This window comes from Nymphalis io, chromosome 3 (assembly GCF_905147045.1).
Source record: "Nymphalis io chromosome 3, ilAglIoxx1.1, whole genome shotgun sequence".
Classification (NCBI taxonomy): domain Eukaryota; kingdom Metazoa; phylum Arthropoda; class Insecta; order Lepidoptera; family Nymphalidae; genus Nymphalis; species Nymphalis io.
The window spans coordinates 5,552,959-5,577,965 of record NC_065890.1 but is presented as its reverse complement, the minus strand read 5'-3'; the positions used below and the strand labels follow the sequence as shown (position 1 = coordinate 5,577,965).

At 33.1% G+C, this 25,007-nt stretch overlaps 1 protein-coding gene across 1 annotated transcript; it reads right to left on the bottom strand.

Moving 5' to 3' along the window:
* Window positions 1-1,084: 1,084 nt before the first annotated feature.
* LOC126781045 (long-chain fatty acid transport protein 4-like) lies at window positions 1,085-22,535 on the bottom strand. Its single transcript, XM_050505813.1, has 12 exons — window positions 22,185-22,535; window positions 13,440-13,593; window positions 13,027-13,267; window positions 11,732-11,951; window positions 11,076-11,277; window positions 10,100-10,233; window positions 9,630-9,688; window positions 7,451-7,594; window positions 4,153-4,226; window positions 3,792-4,013; window positions 3,310-3,520; window positions 1,085-2,832 (listed from the first exon to the last, which is right to left on the bottom strand). The coding sequence occupies exons 1-12, from the start codon at window positions 22,358-22,360 to the stop codon at window positions 2,681-2,683; spliced, it is 1,989 nt and encodes a 662-aa protein (XP_050361770.1). The 5' UTR covers window positions 22,361-22,535; the 3' UTR covers window positions 1,085-2,680.
* Window positions 22,536-25,007: the final 2,472 nt, after the last annotated feature.

Here is a 25,007-nt window from a genome sequence, read left to right as displayed (position 1 = left end):
TCTTTCGATTCTACCCATGTTTTTATTGACTAATTTGAACAACAAAAACAGTTATTGTGTTTTAACTATAATAGATGTATAGCTTCACGGACTTTTGACTTTTGTAAATAACAATGAGTGCTATAAACATGCAATACATTATTTTAGTAATCATCAATAGTTTCCTCGGCGCAGGCCAAATAATAACTTATAGGAAAGAATGATACCTCATACGGGTTACATTATTGCTATTTTCGGAGGGATCTTTAATTATTATTATTGTATGAGATTAGTTGTTGTTGGTTGACAAGGCTTTAAAATATAAACAGCGTCATCTATGTTTTTTTCAGTAACAACTATACACAACGACTAACTTATCTGTTCGTGTAAGTGTGGCGCTAGTTAAAATCTGTTAATTTAGGCGTAAGTTTATTAAATAACGTAAACTTCCGGTAAAATTAAATACAATCGGAATAAGATATATAGATATTCCTGCGGTAAACTATAGCCTATATTTTAAGTTAGACTTCTAGCATCGGTGAAAACCGCAGTAGTTTTTGCGTGATGCGGGTACAAACAAACATACAGACATCTAAAAACTGTTGTTTTGGCTTCTGTTGCTATAATAAAGACCCCTCATATTAGTTTTATTCCAATATCTATAATGTAGACATCGGCCTGTTACAATTTTATTATATGTATAGATGGCCAGTCATTCTGATGTCAAGATGACCTGCAGTTTATGATTTTCGCATACAATTTTTTTTAATTAATTTTTTTTTTGTTATTGATTTAGGTAGCATATTTAAACAAAGCTACTAAATGCTGGTAGTATTTTAAAGCCGATTTGTCACTTTGTACAGTCATTGTGATGCACGCCAGGTTTGTGAAGGGTACTCACTAATGAATATTCGCACATATCGTAATATCTCGAAAGAGTATTTAAGGCGCGTCGCATGTTTGTCCTCCATTTCTGTTGCCAATTATTTGGTAAATGAAGCTGTTACAAACAATTTCTATTCGTCTCAGTACAATTAACATATTTTTGCGAGTGACCTTCTTTAAATTCAAAGTTCCATCTTAAAAAATAATGAAATGAAAAACAATTTTTTTGCAGGTTTTTATTTACAACTTACAGTATTTTCCCCGAGCAATCAGTACAGCCTTTCTATTGCGGTCCTTGTAACAAGGCACAATCAAGATCTATATTTATAAACGTTGCTATGCGTATTGTAGGTATTCGAAAATGAATATTAAATATAGGAACCCTAAAACACAACTTAAAAGACTAGACTGCGGAATGTTATCTACGATTTAGCTACAAACGGTATTATTGGTGCTATAATTATATATTGAATTAAATAAGTGAATGTCAATATTGCTTTCAAAATGACCAGTCTATAATAAATATCAATGGCATTGTACTTATGTGATTTAAATAAAACTTTAAATTTATACAAAAAGTGAAAAAATACAATTAAAATCAATTATTTCATTCATTACATTCAGTAAGTATATTCATTAATCATCGAGGCAAAGTATTGGTCTTTTTCACAAACAATATTTTATAAAGTTTGATTTGTGACTAATTGTGATTTACGACTATGATATAGTCTGGTAATGTACAAAAACAATGAGAGAGGCCATGCGCCTGACTAAATATAATTCGACTTGCAAAACATATGCAAATAGAAAACTTAGCAAGCAATAAGAAAACTGCGACTATTTTGAGATATTTTTCAGTGATTTATATTGTTATTATTGAAAAGAGAATATTATTTAAATGATTGTCTATAGTAGACTAAGTACAAAACTTTGATTTTGTTTAAATCTATATTGCGACTAATAAAAATCTACGATATGACACTAAATTGACTCGCACTTGTATTGTCAATAAATAATTTACATTATAAAATGAATTACAATTATATTTAAAGTCGCAAGTCTTTACAAAAAAACCATCAGATCACAGCACATATGTTATAAAGCTTACATATACATATAAAAGAGGTTTAACTAATTTCAATAACAAATCTAAAGAAATTCGCATTTTTTTTATTAACCTAATGGGATATTAAATTTTGAAGGTCTCAGACCTTAAACAGCTGATTAGTGTAGTGTAGTTGAGACAGGTGTAATAATTAACACTATTATATATTTTTAATTCCTTTCCCTGTATTGCTACCAATGAGACCAAAGTGCAAAAAAATATAAATGTAATTTTGTTTAAATGAGTTTTTTTTTCTTTTATTAACAGCCCTTTAGGGCAACGATTGAACGCATTCAGTTTACTTTTCTAGCCACCGATAATTTTCTTACACTTTTGGTTCGTTGACGAGAGTATAAACATTCAACCTAAACTCCGACTTAAGACTATAGTCTGTTTTACGTTACTATGACAAGTCTGGTGACATTTCGCCAATGGTCCATTTGCAATAGTAGTTACGACGCTCGTACTGACCATAGTGCAAAATCGAAAGTATAGTAATTGTGTAAACTTTTTAATTTCATCTTTTGAATTATTCTAATGAGTATAAGTAAACGATATAAAGTTATAAAATAAATAATTGTAACAACCTCATGGTTAATATATTAATGTCGGCTTATTTGCAGAAGTTCTCCATGGTTTGTCAAGCGTGTAACTAAAACAACAAATGTATTTTACTATAATATATCGAGACAGCGTCTTGTTGGTGGACGTTTATAGTTTAACGCGACCGTTGCATATATCGTTGAAAAGCTGTGTAGTGAGCGGTACAAATTCTGCGCCTGATCTGAAGAACAGTGGATCTTTAATCACATCTGGATCGAAACCTTCCTTTTGGTATTTCAGTTTCTTTAGTTTGAATGTACCTGGAAAATAAATTTATTATATTTGGTCGTTACAATTTCACAGGATTGTTTTAATCTTGTATATAACATCAATAACAAAGGTTAACGCCAAATAAAGTAATAAAAATTTGGAACAGAAACCACTTTTAAAAGAAAATATTGTTAAAGTTGAATACGACCTTATCTATGCACAAATCTTGCAGTAATTAGATATAGTTTTGAATTAAACTCAGTACTTTAGCAATGTATTGTTTTTTCAGCTTATCGTCGCCCACTGCTGGACGAAAGTCTCCTCCATAGAATGTCAACCATCCCGATCAGAGTAGCCCCCGCATCCATATATAGCAATGCATAATAATTTTAACCCCAAGAATGGAGATAAAATATATAAAATAAGTTATTGTCTCCATTAAGTGTATAGGTGGAAGCGTCGAACGAACGTCGATCAGAACGGTTCCTATGAACTAAAATCGGTAGCCTGCTATACTAAGTACTAACTGGTGATTTCAATATCGGACACGAAGCGCAGAAAGAGTGGTCGCGCATAAGACGGCAGCGCGTGGTCGAGCGCGCTCGACAACTGTCGCGCGTCCGCCGCCGCGTCGGCGCGCGCCTCCCCCGCGCCCCCCGCGCCCGCCGCGCCGCACGCCGCGCCCGCCGCGCGCAGCGCCACGGCCGCCATGCCCGCGCGCCCCTCCGTCTGCGGGATCTGCAGCCGGCAGGACGGAGACTTGTTAGCATATCAAAATAATAACAAATTGTATCATAGAGTAACACCTTGGATTCCGTAATTAAGAGTGCATTGACGGCCTAAGAAGTGTTTTATATTTCTTAAGGCGAGTTCCGCCCTGTGATTACACGAACTTACTGACTTTTGGCGGATTCCACAGATCTTTCTAAGAGAGTCCACGCTTATGCCAGCACATCATCAAAGCATTGACGCCTATGGGTGAAGGTGAATCTGCCTACACGGTACGCACCGACACCCCGTACACGACGCAGTCCCGTTGCTGCAGCGCGGCGCGCACGGCGTCCTCCACCTCGGCCGTGGCCACGTTCTCCCCCTTCCACTTGTACGTGTCGCCGGTGCGGTCGCGGAAGAACAGATACCCGAGCTCGTCCGCCACGAGGATGTCTCCGCTCACGAAGGCCGCGTCGCCCGCGCGGAACACGTTACGGACCAGCTTCTTGTTGCTGTCACTCTATACGCAAAGTTATATGAGATTTACTATCTTTCTGTTTGTGTTACATAATACATCATTAGAATAAATATATTTAATAAAACTGAAGATCCGGATTCATCAGCTTTATTAATTATACAACATCAAATTCTAATCTCACCTTATCGACGTACCCGTAGTACTCCCTGGCCGCGTTGCCCTGCGCGATTAGACCGATGAACATGCCGGGCTCGTCTGGAATACAGAACACCTCATTAATATCATTACACAAACAAACGAACGTCCTTATATGTGTAGACATCACGAATAAGTATCATGGTGTGATTTTATTTAAACGAAGTTACATTATAATTTCAGACATATGCGTGTATGTTATAAACTATGAATGAATTTACCTTTCATCGCTTACGCATTTGACAATGTTATATAATATTAAAAAAAGTCATATGTACAAATTACAACGATCTGAAATTTTTATATATTATATAACATATATTACATACCATATGGGATACAACCTAATTAGTATACAACATTGGCGACCTTATCGCGACCAAGACATAACGATTTCTTTGAGGCAACCAACAAGTAAGTACATTTCGTCCCAATTAGATTTTTATACCAGTGTAATATGTATATGTATATATATATATAACATGAAGCCCAGATGTATCCGGTTATCTCTGGTAATAACATTGAAGGTGTCAGCATCGTTTGTTATACAGACGACACGTTGGTGCTGGCATCGGAGGAGTATTTCGAAAGAAAAAACAAAACATCGAGCTCGGGGTGAACATCGTTGTCGATAAGATCTGCGAGTTGGGCCTTCGGATACAGTAACAGCCTGTGAATGTCCCACTGCTGGGCTTAAGGCCTTCTCTCCCTTTTGAGGAGAAGGTTTGGAACTTATTCCACCACGCTGCTCCAATGCGGGTTGGTAGAGTACACATGTGGCATATTTTCAATGAAGTTAGACACATACAGATTTACTCACAATGTTTTCCTTCACCGTCAAGCACGAAATGAATTATAATCTCAAATTAACATGAAATGACACCTGAAAATTCAGTGGTGCTTGCCCGAGTTTGAACCCACGATTGTCGGTTAAGATTCACGCGTTCTAATCACTAGGCGATCTTGGCTTAGCGTTCGGCCTTCGGATAGCGTCTCATAAAAGGAACTATGATTCTCATCAGCAACAGCAGCGGCACTAGCTGTCGGGTCATTCCCACTATAGCATCGATGCTTCCAAGGGACTGACGCATAATAATCTCGCATCCCGTCCCAATCTGCCGACTTAAAGTGCCAAACGCGATGTTTGCATACTGCTGGTGGCGGCAGCTTGGCCTGTGGCACTTTTGGTAGATATAAGGCTGTGAGCCGAAGAAATAAGTAGAGCTTGAACCACAACCTGATATTTCACCGGGTGAGAAGTCAGCAGAAGGTTCAATAGAGAAAGCGCTTGCCCATCAATGTCTGGAATCCTGGTGGGCTGATCAACCAGTTGGGTCAAGTCATGTGTGAGAGCAAAAGCATGAGCAGTCCTTTCAGCATGGTCAGTTTTGAGGGATTTCAAACATAATTCACGGTGTGCATTAAAATGGGGGATTTTAAAAACTAATTCCGCGTTACGAAACTGCTCTTGCGCAGCATTTGCCACTCCACTAAGATGGTCAAATAATCGGCTTGTCTCCAAGTCACCATTGTGGGATCTGTAGAGGCACACGTAGACTCGACTCTGACGAACCAGGTCCACACGTACCACTAACATGGAGAAGGAGGGGTCCTCCAAGCAGCGCAGTCGGTGACAACAAACATCCGTCCCGACGAACAAGCATACTCCGGCTTTCGATTTGAAGGATTCTTCAAGCATGTAAGCCGGGATAATTAAGGTAGCTGGTATCGGCAGGACGGAGTATTTGTGTCTCCGTGAGAAACAACATTGCTGGCCGTGCTGTCTCGAGATGGTGGTGGACAGCGTTGAGGTTAGCGTGGCGTCCACGGATGTTAGAGAACTCGACCTCAAACGGCGGAGGCGTGCCCCGCGTTGATTGCGAAGACGGAGATTCTGATCCGCGAGGTTGGATAGGGCTTCTCCCTGCGAAAAATAGTGACGGCGATGTCGGCGATGTTCGGCAGAGAATTAGCTTGGAAGGCCGTAACCGCAGCCCGTTCCCCCAGGGAACCGAGTACCTTTCTAAAGACTTCCACTGCGACGCATGTGGCTTTAAATATAGGGCGTAACCCTGGGTTCGTGAGGTGGGAGTCTCGTGTGTCCCATTTCAGACGGCTCTGAGAAGTACGGCAGCCGGGATAGCCTCGCGCAGCGAGGAGTGCGGGGGGAGAGCTCTGCCTAGCCACGAGCAGAACACGAATGCATTATATCAACAGATCTCGTAGCCTCTCCGATCCATGCCGAGCATCTCCATCGCAGTGGTTTTGCTGCTGCTGAGTTGCATAATAATATATTTAAAATTATTGGTACAAAAGCATTCTATAAGCATGGAACGCGTGACAACTTCTTCCGTTATTCGAGTTTATGGAGGTAGAACCGGAAAACCGTATCCGTCCAATCGCATTAATAATACCATTATTAAATATAATTAAGTGGATATTTATAACATTAGTGTATACTAAGATAGCTTTTGAAGAAACCAATGCATATTACATATATCGATACTAAAAGATTAGCGACGAATGTTTTAAGTCTCACTTTTGTAAAATTATCTAATTATTCCTCTTATAACCCATATTTTGAGTTTGTATTGAATTTAATTTTATTGTTTTATTTACATAGCTCATACCTTCAATATCCATCGCTTTTATCAAACGCTATTAATATATGCGTTGATAACTTTAATAAAAATTTAAATATAATTCTTTCTTCATTCGATTAGCATACATTTTACAACACCCATGGTTGATGTGCCATTATCTGTACCTACCTACTGTTCGGCAAATAATGGCGAAGTTGTTATCGGAGGTGAATTTGAAAGTGAAAAATAAAGGAAATTATGTGTTGTTGAGTGTAATTGTGTGGTATACATATTGAAAACATATTACTTTAGTAAAAATTGTTTGTAATAAATATATAAGTATAATCAAAAATATGTTTTTTGTTTATTCCTCCTGCTATTGAATTCAAATTTAAATTATTTATTTGCAGAGTTGTAGGTACATTTTTCATGTTACAATGGTTAAAATGCCGCCACAACAACCATAGGATGGTATGCAAATGTCACATATATGTATACTACAAAAAAATTACGCACATATCAGACTACCTTATTTTAATATATTAACATGTCCTAAATTATTTAAATGGATTATTGATTATTTTTTTGACCAACACCAAAGGGTGATCGCGTGCAAGCATTCTCTTGATTAATAAATTGCGTTGCAGTGTAGCTTAAAATGAAGTTGTACACAACAGATAAACGAAAACTTGAAACACTTACTGGGTAGACAACGAATGCAGAACCCGTCTGGTCCGCGCACGAGTTCGCCGGAGTCGTCTGTGCGGACAAGCGCGATCGGGTGCAGGATCGTCGGCACCAGCTTGGGAAGGAAACCTACCGCGCCGACAGTGTTGTCCACGTTAACTACGAAGTTAAAAACGACAGACATTATTATTATGAAAAATTATAAATCACTAAGATACCATCAATGAACGGTCCATGTCTATTATACCTTTAATTTATATTATTAAAAACATGAAATACGTAAATAATTTATACTGTTTTATTATTGAATAAAAATAATTATTATACAGGTCACCTTTATTTAATCATTTACAATAAACTCTGTAACTTTTGTTAGGTGTTTACTATTTAATATATAATGGTATGTAATAATAATAATAATATTTTACCTACGGTTACCGGAATTTAAATAATTTTATAATTAATGAACCACATACAAAACAAAATAGTTGCATTGTCAGTTTTCAAGGACTACTTAATTTTTTTTACTCCAACTAGGCGTAATGCTAGTGCTAGGAGTGGGTACGAGAGTCAGTGAGAGAATAAGAGTGGAGAGAGTTGACAGGCGAGAGTAGTCCATTGGTTCACGAACCAGCGACTTGCACATTTACCCGCGACCTATAAATCTACGAGCTTTGCAAACTTAATATTAACTTATTTATGATATCGACAACTTCATTACAATAAAGTGTATTAATTACATCGTATTAGATATAACGTAATAAATAAGTAGGTACCTCAGTTAACAAACGCCGAGGAATATTATTTATCTACTAAGTTTAAATTTAAAGGTTAATTATCTTAGTTATCTTTTTAAGGACAAAGTACAACAACGTATTCGTAATCACGATAAAAACATCTCACATTTACTTTAAATTATTCGACGTGTTCTGGAATTTAACTTACGACTCTGTTATTTATCTTGAGAATAAAAGATGATATCGGGTCTAAAAATTCATAGTCAACTATGAGCAAAGAAAAATCGTTTTTTTCGTATGTTTATTTAAATAAAATACTCTTGCTTAAGTGCGTCAAAATTCTGAACTACATATTTCAGAATTGTATTTTTTTTTTCTTTCTTCGTTCATTTAATTATAACATAAGTTTTTAAACTTATTAATTTAGCCCCTCAAATTAATTAATATTTAATTTCTTTTCAATGTAAATGAAATACTTGAACAAGCTCAAATTTGTTCCTTCTAGAAACACTACAGTATCTCTACTTTGTTACGACTTATTTCAATTTTTAAACGAAAGTGAAACATAAGTTAGTTTTGTTTACTATCGTAATTATCTGTCTGTGCATTGTATAAGATTTTAATATCTATTATATTCCATTGTAATAACGAAGCTGTCATTATACACAATAATTACACGTAGTATAGGATAGTGCAGTTTACAGACGACTCTGATGCAATCTATTATTAGATGTAATTAATTGCCAACTATTTTAATGTCGTTGACATTTAAAATTAACTTCTCGTTTGTTACATTTGTTTTACAACATTAGACAATGTATAGTTTAATTGAGTGGCTATTTATAAAACGTTTTGCGTAAAGTTTTATTAGACGCGTTTAGAAAATACTTATCTTTTAGTTTTACAAATCAAAGATCCGAATTTCGTAATGATACAATTTTGATTAGTAAGTACGAGTATAGCAAACAGATAGGGGGTCGGTAGTCATGATTCTATTGTAAATGATATATATTATATTAAAATCATTTTAGTGTTAGTTAACCAATGTCGATTTTGTACCTTTGACGTGAAGTAAGCAAAATTTAATGATGTACAATTAATTAGTTAAGACATGAGAAAGAAACAAATAAAAAAACTCACTTTTGCATTTTTAATATAATTAAAGATTAGGCACAGTTTTTTTTTTCATTTTCGTTAACTTTTTTAATTAAAATAACACATTTAAAGCATGCTCTTCAAAAATTCTTAGTTTTCTATATTAGTTGATCATCATATTCATAAATGATTTTATTCATAATAACTGGTCGTATAAAAATATAAATTGTCATAATAAATAAAAAGTTATTCATTATAAGGATTGCTGCAATATTTATTATTAAACAAATATAGAATGTGTTTATTTTGTGCTAAATCAAACAATACAATCAAATACTCGAGATAATAAATAGTGCACTTACTAATATTGGCGTTCCCCTCCGTCGCTCCGTATATTTCATTTATCTGCGGCACCTTGAACCTAAACATAAGATTATAATAGAATAACACACATAAAGCTGTTATACACATTTAAAGGATGCTGGTGATGATGAAGAGTTCAAACGATGAGTTCAACGGTGAGTTTATCATATCGATTGCCTCGTTAGTTTATTGGCTAGTTTGTATTGGGATCAATATTATTTGTTTATTTTTAAACGTAATTAATAATGTAGAATATTAGTAATGTTAAGAACTAATCCTATCATATTATTATATATTTTCGATATATTTTAGAACACTACATCAGCTTCCAAAATCATAACGCAAACTTCTAATTCGCAGACGTCGCAATCCGTATAAGTTAATTAATATTATTAAAAAATACTATTGCAAATGTTTTTAAAGCTTTAATTTGGTAGTGAGGTATGACAACATTCGCTGCTTCGCTTACCTATCGACGACCTGCTGCCAGATGGCGGGCCGCATGCCGTTCCCCACCAGGATGCGCACGCGGTGCTGCGTGTCCGTGTCGCGGGCGGGCGCCGACACCAGGTAGCGGCACATCTCGCCGATGTACTGCGCCACCTGACCACCGCGCACCCGCCAAATTTTTTATAGAATAGGAAGTTGGACGAGCATATGGGCCACCTGATGGTAAGTGTCCACCAACACCCATAGACATTGGCATTGTAAGAAATGTTAACCATCGCTTACATCACCAATGCGCCACCAACCTTGGGAACTAAGATGTTATGTCCCTTGTGCCTGTAATTACACTGTAAATACAAAGCTCTACCATCAGTGCAAGTGCCATATATTATGTATACACTTTACATACACTTACAATACTAAACACATTTGAAGAAATTAATGTACAAAGAAAACTGTAGCCGATTCCAAAGCAGACGCGAAGATAAATAAACAACTTTAACCTTCAATTTCCGTGACAACATTCGCTTATCTAATTAACCTGTATTCGTGAAAAGATGACATTTTGAATGTCGGCAATATTGTTATCGGAACTTTGCGAATTGAAATTAAAGTGCATATAAGTAATTTTAAATGAAATGGTGTTGTAAAATAAAATATAAATATATATTAACAAAGATTTGATTTGGTAACATAACAATGGAAGAAATTTTTGTTCTGTGATACATTTTTCAATGGTATCAATGGTGTTTGTAAAAACATTTAAAATGCACCGAAATCCATAATATATTCATTCAGCTTTATAAAGATTACAAAACCAAATCAAGTGGAACCTATGCTACTAGGAACAAACAATGAGAATATTAACCATTCGTGTCATTTAGTTCATGCAATATCTGATTATGGATCGATTGTTTATTGAACAAATTAACTTAAACAACCAAAGCGAACACGTGACCGCCATTGGTTTGGAGATTCGTGTGATAGCTAGGACTCACCGTGCAGTCATACTTGATGCAGTCAGTCCAGTAGTTGGTGACGGAGAACTTGTTGCGCAGCACGGAGGGGATGCCGTCCACCAGCGCGGCGCCCGTGCCCACCAGCCCGCCCGCCGTGTGGTACAGCGGCAGCGGGTTGTACATGCGGTCCGACGAGCGGAGCCCGAGCATGTGTACCGTTGCCACCACTATTAACAAGTACCTGGGCAAATCAGATCTTTTACTAAAAGTATTTTATTCTTTTTGTTACTGTATTGTATTTTATTCTTTTTGTTATTGTAGTACACCTAAGTATATAATAAATTTATCTAAATATAATAATCAGTATATACAATACTTTGATATTATTGATATTATAGGGCGAATGTTAAGCTAGCTAAAATGTTATCTAACTGATTAAATGACTAAATAGTAAGTGGTCTCATTCTGCCTCCGAATATTAATATTATTAAACATTACAAATCTTTAGGTTATCTTTAGTTTAACCGTATTGGATCCAATCGAGGATTTTGGTACAGGTTTGCACTAAGCCTTACCACCACAAAAAAGAGATAACATTACATCTCCTCATCTTTCGACAAAAACTAAGTCTGTATTATACAAACATTAGAAATGAATATATTTAAAGATAATAAAAACTTTTGTCTCACACTTACTTTGAATTTGGTAACACGGCAGCTTTAGGCATCCCGGTAGTTCCGGACGTGTATATGTACAGAAGAGTGTCTTTATACTGCGGTTTTTCCGTCACTATCGGGTATTCTGGTGGATGTTTGTACATTTCGGCGCGTAGGTCAATGACTCCAGGCGCACAATCCCCGTACAGCTGGAAAAGCTTCAGCTCCGGTGGAAGCTGATCCCCTAATTCTGCGATTGCTAGATAGGAAAAAGTATATTTCAATAATAAATAATTGTTTTGCGTAGGATATAATAATTGAACTATCACAACCCGTGGATAGTTTAAGCCGATTAAGCGCATTTAACAATAGTATGTGACATATCTAAGTGCTCCAACCAACCATATTGTTGTGGAAAATAAATCTACCAGCAGTATATCCAAGTATATCCAATCAGTAGGTATATACAATATTTCCAAGGTCGGCGTCAGACAGGCGGCCAGGTAAGTCTGACAAATGTGTAATGTCATAACATACAGGGCGACTCCTAATAAATGAAATAACGGAAATCGAATGATAGTTTAATAATTTCCGTAATAAACGAACCTATAAGAATAAAAGAAACTATGGTGACTGCATCATGTTAGATTTTCAATACACATTAAGTAAAAAATAAAACAATTTTTTCAGAGCAATTGCTTGCAATTATTTCAATATTACATACCTACGCGAGAATTGTAGTGGTAATTAGATCTAGCTTAAACACGCTATAAGCCTGTATTCATTTGTATCATTATAAATAAAAAACTGTTTATAGGTTAAGCGACCGTGGGTTGGAAAACACGTAGAAATCAATAACCAAGTCTAGTCTACCAACCGCCGATCATAATAAATTCACTCTAAGTGAGTAGGTATCTAATGTTCAATCTAATATGCTTTCCATTAAACTGACATTTATTATTTATATTAATATTTTTTAAACTTTTAATTAAATTAAATATTGTTTAAATTTTCTGATATCTATTTAATTTGATTATTTCATTTTCCTAATCCATTAATAATTTTATACCATGAAGGCAGTCGTGACGTGGGAGGCATCTAATATAAATAGTCACCTCCACTTGTAATAATTACATAGTTCTCGAGTAAGGTTAATACGAAATGATCAATGCACTAATCAATATGGGTTTTATTATCTTACATCCGTCGTGCCTGTAACTATACTGTCTCACTCGCCCTTAAAACGGGATCACAGCAATACAATATTGAATGATCGCGTTACGTTGTATAACGTTTATAATACTATACAAATAATGTTAGAGTTATAATCTCACCACTAGCCAACGGATCAGAGAAGATAATCGCCTTTGCCTTAGCAACTTGAATGCAGTGGAGCAACGGACGGTGTCGTAAGTTATTGTTGATGAGCGCAGACACTGCGCCGAGCTTCGCCATACCGAGCCAGGTATACACGTACTCGGCGCAATTGGGCATAAATACACACACAACATCGCCTAGTTTCAAGCCTAAATGATCTTGCATCACCCTAGCTACTCTGTTCGAGTTATCCGCAATCTGTAAATCATTTCAACACTATAAAAAAGCCTTATTTAAGATCTTCTTTTCATAAGTTAGAGGAAATTTTATTTAAGAAAACAATTGCTCAATTTATTATCCAACTTATTTAACAAAGTAAATTGGAAGGTAGTAATTTTTCTATCCAAGACGTTAAACTATGAGTTAATACCTCTTTGAAGGTCCAAGTTTTGTCTCCGACCATAATAAAGCATGGTGCATCGGGATTTTTCAACGCGCGCTTCGTGAACAGCTCCGCCACGGTGCAATTGTTGCGCCCCCATCGCTTCGAGCGCACCATCGCGTTTGCATACCGCCATAGAAATCTGACATGGAACAATTATTCGAGGAATATTAACTAAACATTACTAATTTATTATAAAACGTAAAAATATTATTTGTGAAAATAAAAAGGTTAAGTTATTAAACTAATAGCTTAAACGAATAGTCTCAAAATATATGTCACATTTGGTACGTGTCCACACGTACCACAACCATTTTTTTTATATATAAGCTATTCACCATTTCAAGAGTTAATTATGTTGACCCAATAAAAAAAATATAATGTAATTGTACTTTTACGTAGAATTACAACCCGCATCTATATAACGTTTTATCCAACAATACACATACATATGTAAGTAGGTAAAGAAAAATCGATCCATATTAATTGAACTTTTCCACGGACTGTGCGGCTGCTTTCTAATAAAATATTCATACGAGAAAAATGTCATACCGTCGCCTTGATACTTTGGATATTTTATATATTAAAAAGACTATATAGTTGAAACAACAAACTATTAATCAAATTTAATGTCACGGTATATAATACTCTTTGTTATCAATGGGCCGTGATTTGTAATGTAGGTTAAAAGCGCTTTTAAATAGATTTGCGTTTATTGCGAAATAAGTTACGAAGCATGTTTTTTTTTAAATAAATTAATGAATATATCGACTATAAATAGATATATTCATATATCTCTTATATTTAAAATATAATCACCATGTCCTTTAACAAGAATTTTATGTTCAAAATTAAAAAAAAAATAGAGTAGGGTTGTGTGTACAAATAAGTATTAAGTACCTATAGGTTTAATGCGTGAAGTACTTCAACGTTTTTAGTATAGTATTCAATGCAGTATTCGTACCTCGGCACACGTATCAATGAATCGCGTGTCTAAATATAAAAAAAAAATCTTATACCTATTTATTTTATTTTTCAATCGTTTATAGTCACTGTAATAAACTCATCCCGTTTTAGAAATTTAGGTGAAATTAAAATTTTAACCAAGACATAACGTACGTATCTGCTTGAAACTTAACAGTCAAATGCATGAATACCATCGACCAATGAAATATTCTGTTTAGGCTACGATCAAACGGCACTGCGGCGCTAGTCCGTTCCAGCGAAGTCGACGCGATCGTAATCCTATAATTAAATGAAGACCACGTAGCCTTGGTCGTACTTGCAACGCTGAGAAATGTTTCATAACTTATAAAACTGTAATCGCACGATCAATAACCAATTTAAAAGCTTTTTAATGACTTTGTTAAGTACCCTAAGATTCGTAAAATATTTCCTTTTTTTATCATATAGGTAGACGGACAAATGGGCCACCTTATGGTACATGGTCACCATCGCCCATAGATAATGGCACTGTAAAGAAATATTAACACTTCCTTACATCGCGAATGCGCCTCCAACCTTAGAATTATATTAAGTCCCTTGTGCCTGTAGTTACACTGACACACTCATCCTTCAAACCGGAATGCAACAATACTAAGTATCGCTGTTTAGCGGTAGAATAAGTGATAAGTATGAATATAAGTGTACCCAGACGGGCTCGCTCAATGCCAAGGAAAACTCCGTCACACGAATTTCGATCGTATCGTACCGTCACAAAAAAGGGACCGGTTAGCACAGTCACTTCCGAATTATACAATTTTAATTAGTCGCCTTTTATAATAAATATTATAAAAAAATATACGACAATTTTATAATATAATTCTTATAAATATGACGTATACTTTATACTTATACAATATAAAAGATACCGATGATAATAATCAAATATTTCGCTACCTGGAATGATCAAAACTAATATTTTAACATTTATTAAATGTCTAAATAAAAAAAAATCAATTGTATTTCACTGATGAACTACCAGTCCTTCAAAGTTGCGAAAGAATGAAATTGTGAAATCCTAATAACAGATTTGTTTGTATTAAAATGTCAAGATAAAGGAGATAAGACAAAAGAGACGTCAAACTTCGCAGCTACGAGTATCTGTGTGAAATATCATTTTTATAATTCTTCAAAATATAAGGTTTTTATTTTAATAATTTAGTTGTGTTAAGTAGGTATTAAAGTTAGACAAATGTGAGTAGCGATTCCGTGCAGAGAGTTCTCTGCTCTCTCTATATATTAAAGCAATTATCATAATGCGAAATACGGAATTCCTAAACAAAAAATAAATGGCCCATTCATTTTATTTCTTATAAAATTTTTGACGTTAACTGTTCGATAAGTCTCCGAAATATTCATTTTTTTGTTTTTAACTGAGTACGGAGGGTGTATGATTTCAACCAGTAAGTACATATGTAATTAAATAATCGTCTGTTTTCACTAAAATGTTCGACGCACAACCCAAAAAACCTTTAATGAGACAAACAGATCCAAATGAATAAAATTTTTACCATAAATTATGAAACCTATATATATAATAAACTTTTTATTATATTTCTATAATAAGCGGGTATCTTTTGAAATAGTTAAAATGTAACTTTTTTAACTATAAGATAACTACAGGAAAAACTGAAATCACACGCACAATGAGCAAAGTTCAAATTTAATTTTAGCTCGCTACATATAACCACTGCAAGTGTTGCGTATCTACCTAGATTCTTATGAGCTTTAAAAAATAAACATCGTTTGTACGTATGTATTAGAAATATTTTTATATTATAAATTTATTCTTTACATTTACATTATAGTTTAAAGAGTTGCAAAAGGTATTTAAATGTAGGTCATTATAAAATTTACATTTAGATTTTCATCATATAATGGGAACAGGTTTGTACTTTTAAGAATTCGTCGTGTGCATCAGAATGACTACAAAGTGACAAACCAGCGTTAAGATATGGGCCAGGATTCAGTACCTATTTAGTACCTTTATTTAAATATTTGGTACCTACATTGATAAATGGCCGGTCATATTGATATTAGATTTTTTTTTTATATAGATTAAGTAGGCGGAGGAGCATATGGATCACCTGATGGTAAGTGTTCACCGACGCCCAATAGACATTGGCATTGTAAGAAATGTTAACCATCGCTTACATCACCAATACGCCACCAACCTTGGCAAATAAGATGTTATGTCCCTTGTGCCTGCAATTACACTGGTTCACTCACCCTTCAAACCGGACCAAGAATACCAAGTACGAGCTTACACAAAGCCCTACCACCAGTAAATGACTGACCATTTTTAAATTACATTTCTTTGATAATAATATAGGTAGGTACTCTCCGATTTTCATATTCATTTATCAAGTATTTCTAGAAAAGTATGTCATGAAACCTAATAAAACAACAAGTAATAAATCATATTTAGTAATTACACTAAACAAATTATAGTTTTGTTTATTTATGTGTATCTTATTGACCGGGTACCAAATTAATCGATTTTGTGGTTAATGTATTTTATGATTTAAGGTTGTAACATGATGATCGTGTTTTTTTAAATATTTATATTTTTTTTATGTGAAATAAAATAGAAAATGTATTATTGTGGTTCGAGTGATTTATTATTGACTAAATTAATAAATATTAAATCATAATATATATATAAGCCTGTATACATTTCTGACGCATAAAAATTATTTCTTTTCCATCACTTACAGTTACTTGACAACAAACTAACAATTAATTAAATATATAATTAATTAAGTGCCCTTTGTAAATGTTTTATACGGAATTAATAAATTAGTACAACAAGCTACACAGCAGTCGGCTTATACTCTAATGAAGCATATTTATAGTCTATTGCAATGGGAATAGGAAAAAAGGTAAACAAACAACTTTGACCTTGAATTCACATGACATTTGAGTTTAACTAGTGAGGAGGACATATATGGATTACAGGTAAAATTTAAAAAAAAAACAGTTATTAAACAAAAATTTAATTTGATTACGTTTCTGAGCTCTCAACGCAAAGCTCTTATTTCACCTTATAACCAAAATGACTATCAACAAAAACAATATTGAAATATATTATTTAGATTTCAAATTAACAAAGAAATAAATGTAATTAAAAATAGCAATTAACCCGAAGTTTTAAACTAAAATAATAATGTTCAATCAGTTTAATCCGTGTTGAAGGCAAAACAAAAGTCAGTAGGCAAAAGCAAAAAGTCGTAAATACAAAATTAGTTTCATTCATTTAAACGGATTAAACAAAGCCAGGTTGTAATAGAAAACTTTTGGTAATTCCGAATAATCACCCGTACACATTATACAAAAGACAAATGTCTTACTCTTGTATTTTTTTTAAAACTATAAACTGTATAATATAAGTTTCGTTATGCAATATGTAATCTATATTTTGAGTTTTTTGTTAACATTTAAAAAAAAAAATTTCCGTACCTTACGTTACTTGATAATAACATCTTTACCGAATGTTTAGGCAACTGTTCTATTTATTTGCAAATATTTCATATTACATTTTATATACAATTGATAAATAAATATCTATTTTAAAAAATCTAAAATTTGTGACAAAATTAAATAATATATTTTTTAATTATAATTATTCATTCGTTCTTTCTTCGTTTTCAGTTTAGCTTAGCTTTCTTCTTGTATACGAATCAAAACATATTTCTGCTGAGTAACCCCATTTTTGCAAACTCTAAATAATTATATTATATGAGTAAACTATAAGTATTAATTATGCTTTTTTATTATAGATACTAATTTTTTGCCTACCTTCCCAAAACCTGGGGACGGTACTTGAAATGGTAACGATGTGTATCGCTGTGAGCCTTCGTTTAGGTTTAAACTTTTAAAATTTTAACGCTAAAGCGTAAGCACAGAACTTTCTTTATTCAAATATATGTATACATTATATATATTTTTTTTATTTCACAACAAGCGAGGGTGAAATTCTTAGTGAAAAAGGCAGCGCAATTTTACTAACTGTTATGACTTTTAAAATCATACAAAATGCAATCTAGTCGAAGAAAGAAAATAATTAGCTATGGTATACAAGGTTTGTAAGGTCTGATTAGACTTTTTTTAGTATTTATCAATATGTAAGTAATGTTTTTAAAAGCCGAGATGCCCCAGTAGTTAGAACACGTGCATCTTAACTGGTGATTGCGGGTTCAATCGCAGGCATACACAACTGAATTATCAGTTGCTTAACTTGTGTTTATAATTCATCTCGTACCTCGTGGCGAAGGAAATCATCCTGAGAAAACCTGCACATACCTATCATAGTAGTAGACAAAAATAATATAATTTTACTCTAACCGCTACGCTTCGGTTAGTAAGAACAATAGTTCAATAAAATCCTTAGATACTGCAAACTACTAAGTACGAATTGGTTTCTGAGATGCTTGATTATTCAATCAAACTAAATAATTATATTATATGAGTAAACTATTTTTATTCATAAATATATAAAGTATAAATATAAGTGCAAAAGTGCATTTATAAAAAAGTTGTTGTTTTAAAAAACTTTAAAGGATTTCTTATAATCGCCTATAAAAGTACGTAATAAATTTGAATGATCTTTAAGATCAAAATTACTTTTAACATATCTTTATAAGATCATCTAAGTCATGACCCAAATAATTATTTTACAGAATCTCCGTTCTTATAAAAAAGTGTTTATAAGTCAATTTTGTCAGTTGGGTGTATAATTAAAATTGAAATTGAGTTACAATTAATATTTAAAAAACATCTTTCGAAACCGTATCGCTATTTGGCATTAAACTAATTTATTCTTTAAATACGCCGCGGAGCCAACGGTAATGTAGAGTAACATGTACCTAAGAAATATCGATCGAAGTCTTAACCGTGTTGGCGCCAGCAATATGTTAATGCGTGCGTTAAATAAATAAAAAGAACTAAATTCATCCGTAATATTATATAGACATGACAATTTCACAAAACACGATCATAGATTCCAATCACTACTAATAAAAACACCTATATAATACAAAAAAACAACACGAATATTTGTTTTTTCCTAGTCGATTGTGATTATATCACAAAATAAAAAATAGTATTACGAGAGTATGATCTGATTGGTGGATCAACGTAGTTTCAAATTTATGTGTCGCGGATATTTGCTTAACAACCTTTTTAAATAGGTAATTATATTATTTAAAAATGTCGCTACGCGCAAGCGAGACGGATGCCGAATTTGTACAGTCTTTTATTTATTCTATATATAAATAAATGACCATTTATCTTACTCTAATCAAGAATCAAAGATTTTTTAAAAATTTACAAAATACTCCGTGTTCTTTTCTAGAGATCTAATGTATCTTGGTTCTTATCTAAAGGAACAAACATCCAAATTTTAGCATTTATAAAATGATATCAACAATAATTATTAATTAATATTATAAAATAAAAGGTAATAAAAATCAAAACTAAGTGATAGCATTATAAGTGTTCTATCTGCTTGTAGGTTATGAGGCGTGAGTTGCTCACCGAACATTGGAAGTAAAATTAAAGATGTCATAAATAGTTAGGTGGACCAGTTCTTTATTATTAATAATATTCATCAACTGTTTGTTTTTGCATAATATAGTAGAACTATTGGTATATACCAGCTGGTATTCAAATTTAAAGTCAAAATTTAAAGTCGTCTATTTTTAGGTCTTTATTCAATTTTACAGAATATAGACAGTTTTTTAATCAATTTATTAGTAATTAACGATCATTTTGACATTTTTAGTAAATATTTTTTTAGTTAAGTCATGGCAAACGAAGTTGGTCATATTTCGAAAAAAAAAAAAAAAATAGCGAATACAATCCCTGTTATGTTATATATTATATATAAAGTCGAAATAACGACGAACCGGTTGGCGTGGTTGGTAGATACTTGCCTTTCACGCCAAAGGTTGTGAATTCGATTCCCACTCAGGACAGACATTTGCGTGCATGAACATGTCTGTTTGTCCTGAATCCGGGTGTAATTATCTACATAATTATTAGTATTTACAAAAGAAAAGTAGTATATGTCATATATCTATAGATAATATATAGTATAATATATGTAGTATATCAGTTGTCTGGTTTCCATAGCACAAGCTTTGTAGAAGATTAATTTGGGATCATATGGCCGTGTGTGAAAAATATTCCAGGATATCTTTATTATTATAAATAAATAAATCATCATTGTTGTGATTTTTTTTTTGATTTAGAATAGGAAGGTGGACGAGCATGTGGGCCACCTGATGGTAAGTGGTCACCAAACGCCCTTAGACATTGGCATTGTAAGAAATGTCAACCATCGCTTATAGCCAATGCGCCACCAACCTTGGGAACTAAGATTTTATGTCCCTTGTGCCTGTAATTACATTGTTTTATCGATACTTCATGAAATTGTTTGTCGCAAGAGGTGACCTTGGCTAAAAGAGATTTAATACGGTAACCCCATATATATCTAGTCTATAGGAAGTAGGAACCCAGAAACTGCGATAGACATGACATGAATTCCATGTCAATATCACAAATTTACTTAACTCCAAATACCATTAAATAAAATCGTACTTAAAACATTTACTTAAACTAAATCTTTCCACTAAAGTTATTTTAACAAATAAATATGGATCAATGTAACTGGTATACTTAATGTATATATAAAATACTTTTATATGCTAATAATTGATAACGTGTGTATATGAATTAATTACATATGTCGTATTTTATCCTTAAACGCGTGTGTAGCTACATACTACATATGATTCTATTTCAAGTACAGTATTGTGGATTTAATGTTATAGTTTTGATTACATAAAACGGGACAGTGTAGGTAGTTTGTTATATAATAATGTATAACACTTATGGCTAATGTGGGACCAATACCAAGGTCTGAAAGATTAAAAAAATATCCTAAAAAGATTACACTTAACTATCTATCTTAATAAAATTTAAACAAGAATTATGTGTTAAAAACTATATAGACTCGACATCGGATGAATGAAAAATTAAAGGGTTTCTTTATCACCGCGAAACCTATTAAAGACATAAGTATGCAAAAAGCGTATCAACCGACCAGCCATAGTTTTATTTAAATATACTAGTACGCAAATATTTACTCTTGTTATACTTGTGTTTCTACGTCTAATTATGGGTAGGAGCACGGTACACACAAATATATTTAAATAAAATACTGTGACAATGTAAGAGGATGTTAAAATTACACTAATGATAACCAACACTCAATTACTATTTATTAAGCGCCTACAAACTTAGCACGATTTCTATGTACTCTACAATATATGCCGGGTGTTATACAACTTTCAGATTTTCAGTAGATATGTCTTTTCAATATTTACATTAAGCTTATAAGACCTCGACAAAATATCATAAGCATAATATATTTATCGTTAAGCTAAGGCAAATGAAGGTGCTATTCTAATTTGAATAAACAATCGAAAAACAAAAACTTATTATCTCGTAATTAAAAATTAACCAACTACCTTATCTATTTAAAAGTAACTACTATGGTTCTTTGTTACAGAGATATTTAAAATGTTAATTTTTTACAATGTTTTCGTCCATTTAATTATTCAGGAAACTACTACTAGAAAATAACAAAAATATTTTTTTCTAGTATTTTATTCACATACGTCAAACGTCACATGTCACAATCTTTAGGCGTAGTATTTTAATACTCACTTGCAATCCCTTGGTAAAGTTTTCACGATCACATAAATTCGTTTCCTGTATCGATAGACGCAAGGCGCGATTGCGAGGATCGCAAAAATTGCCGCTTTCGAGAGCGTACTCAGCACGGCGGCCATCGCGGCGGCTAATGCCATGAGGGCGACGAGCGCTGCCAAAAGCGCGTCCATGTTGGCGAAAAGCCCAGTGGGACGCACTAATATCTATCTACACACTGAGAACCAAACAAACGCACTGATAATACGTAAACGCCGCGCGTATGATACGTGTACCGGCAATGAATAGTTTTCTGTAAATGCGCAAGGACGTGCGCGCAACGCCACTCGACACGTCAATGGCGGAGCGCCCCTCGGCACCAGATGCACATGCGCGAACAGCTGATCCCCGAAGGGACCGCTTGATACACAAAAAATAACTGTTACCTAATTCATGTAAAGAGCGTACAAAAAAAAATGACCGTTTATCTATTCGATAAATTTTACTGACATTTTATTTGGTTTAATTCCAAAATTTAAATGTGACATTACACTTTTTTTTTCATAATTATTAGCACGAAAGACTGCTTGATATTTCAAGATATATAAATTGGCTATAAAAATTACGCTTACATATTTTCTAAAAAAAACGAAAGGCTCATCTCAGTCAATCTCATTTAAATATCAATACAATAGCTTTGTTAACAGATTTAAATTAAACCTTGGCCTTCCGTCTGTATACGGTTTAACGATACTCATAAATTGATAGGATAGGTTGTACAGTGCAATACTGTGACACGCTTTGCGAAACAAATACGATTTTCTATTTAATAAAAAAAAATGTTTATAAGAGGATTGTCGTCTAGCTAGTTTGTCAGGTAATCGGTGGATAACTAATGCTAAATATTGCAAGCCCATGCCCGAGCACAAAGAAATTTGGCAACTTCTTTCTTTGTCACACTTCTAAAAAATGGAATTCCTTACCAGCTTACGTGTTCTCCTCCTGTTACAGCCCGAGTTCCTTCAAACGAGACGTGAAGAGGCATCTTGCGGGCCGGTAAGGCGGGAGCGGCTAGTGCAGAACATTCTTCCCAACTGTACTGGCCGTCGTCGCGTTTGGACTCTACTACCACTTACCATCAGGCGAGTAGTAATTTGCTCTCCCGTCAAATATAAAAAAATGCTAAGTGATCGGGATCCACTTAACAGTCTGCACATATAAAAACCTTATTTTTTATTTGAGTAAGCAGATGCTTACTTTGATGGTAAACGTTTTCATAAACATTTTCATTTGTAGGAGGTATTGTCTACCTGCTACCTGCTTTATTTACCGTACCTAGACGTAAATCGATTTCTACTTATGTACAAGTACATCGTCTCATCTTTAAGTAACTAATATTTTAATAGCTACAAATAAATCCAATTTAAAACTTTTTGTAAAAAACATCGCTATTGTTATAAAGACACAGAACGTATAAATAAAACAACAATATTTAAAAATCCAATTTACTTTGAGGCATTTCGCAAAATTACCCTTTACCTTAAAATCTTATTCTAAAACGTAAAAAAAAAACATTAAAAAAATCACTTCAGTCTTTACATTGAGACTGGAATGACAAAGAGTTTTATAACATCAATCAACTTTAAGCTGACAATTATTTTTAATTGCATTTTAACAAGGGCAAGTAATAACTATTAAAACCACTTTAAATAAACCAAACATAAATTTAAATAGAATTATTAACTAATAATGAAAACATTAAATTAATCATAACATAAACAGATCAATTTATAGTAAAAACATTTCAAAATAGTATTCGTAATTTTATTTACACAATGACATCAAGTGACCAATACATTTATAATAAAACAAAACATAATTATACATAATAATATTCAAATTTATTCAATACCGTCTTTCTAACCCGTTTCATAATTATTTAAGTACAAAGTTCATAAAACAATTATAATAGTTGTGATTGTGTTGTATTTTTATGTAAATCGAATCAAAGTTACATACAAATACAATTCAATCTATTGTTTTAATGTATTTTAATTTACAATACGAATTTCGTCTTTAATCTATGGTCAATAATATAGGGCAGGGTATATTTTGAGTATCAAGTAAGTTATCTAAAAGTTGAGCGAATAGTATAAATATAATTCAACATAAATTATTATCCATTATTCAGTGTAACCTAAAATGTGTCGGTAAGAAAGTAAATTTAGAAAATGTTTAGCAATATCAACACAATCTTAATAAAAACTATTATCAAAATACCATCATGCTTATATACAGACGATTTAAAAATCGAATCTTTTTGTTATTTTAACGTATTTTATGATATTTGTTTTTATTTTGTACGCCTGATATGAAAATATAATTTGATTCTTAGCTATCAATTTTATTTGTGTATTATTCGATCAATTCATTTTTTACATAAAAATCTAGATGAAAAAAAAAACTATTCCCATCCACATAGTTTCAAAATTTCAGTACAATTTTAGTAGAACTTGTGTTTTATTTAAGTTTAGCAAAAGACCGAACAAAACATTTTATTGTAATAATACAAAGTAATTATATTTAAAAAGAATATTTTGTGTATTTTTAAATAATACATAATAACAAAAATAAAATTCCTTCTACTTATTGTAATACAAAAGTAAACAATACATTAAAAAAAATACTTGAAATAGAACTTTAGTGTTCAATTATTAATTATTATAACATAACATTGAAATTTGATACCACAAAACTTATTTAATAATGAAACAATTTAATTGCTTTTTTTTCAGATCTAGTATTAACACAAATGTCTTCAAGATATATCTGTCAGATCTA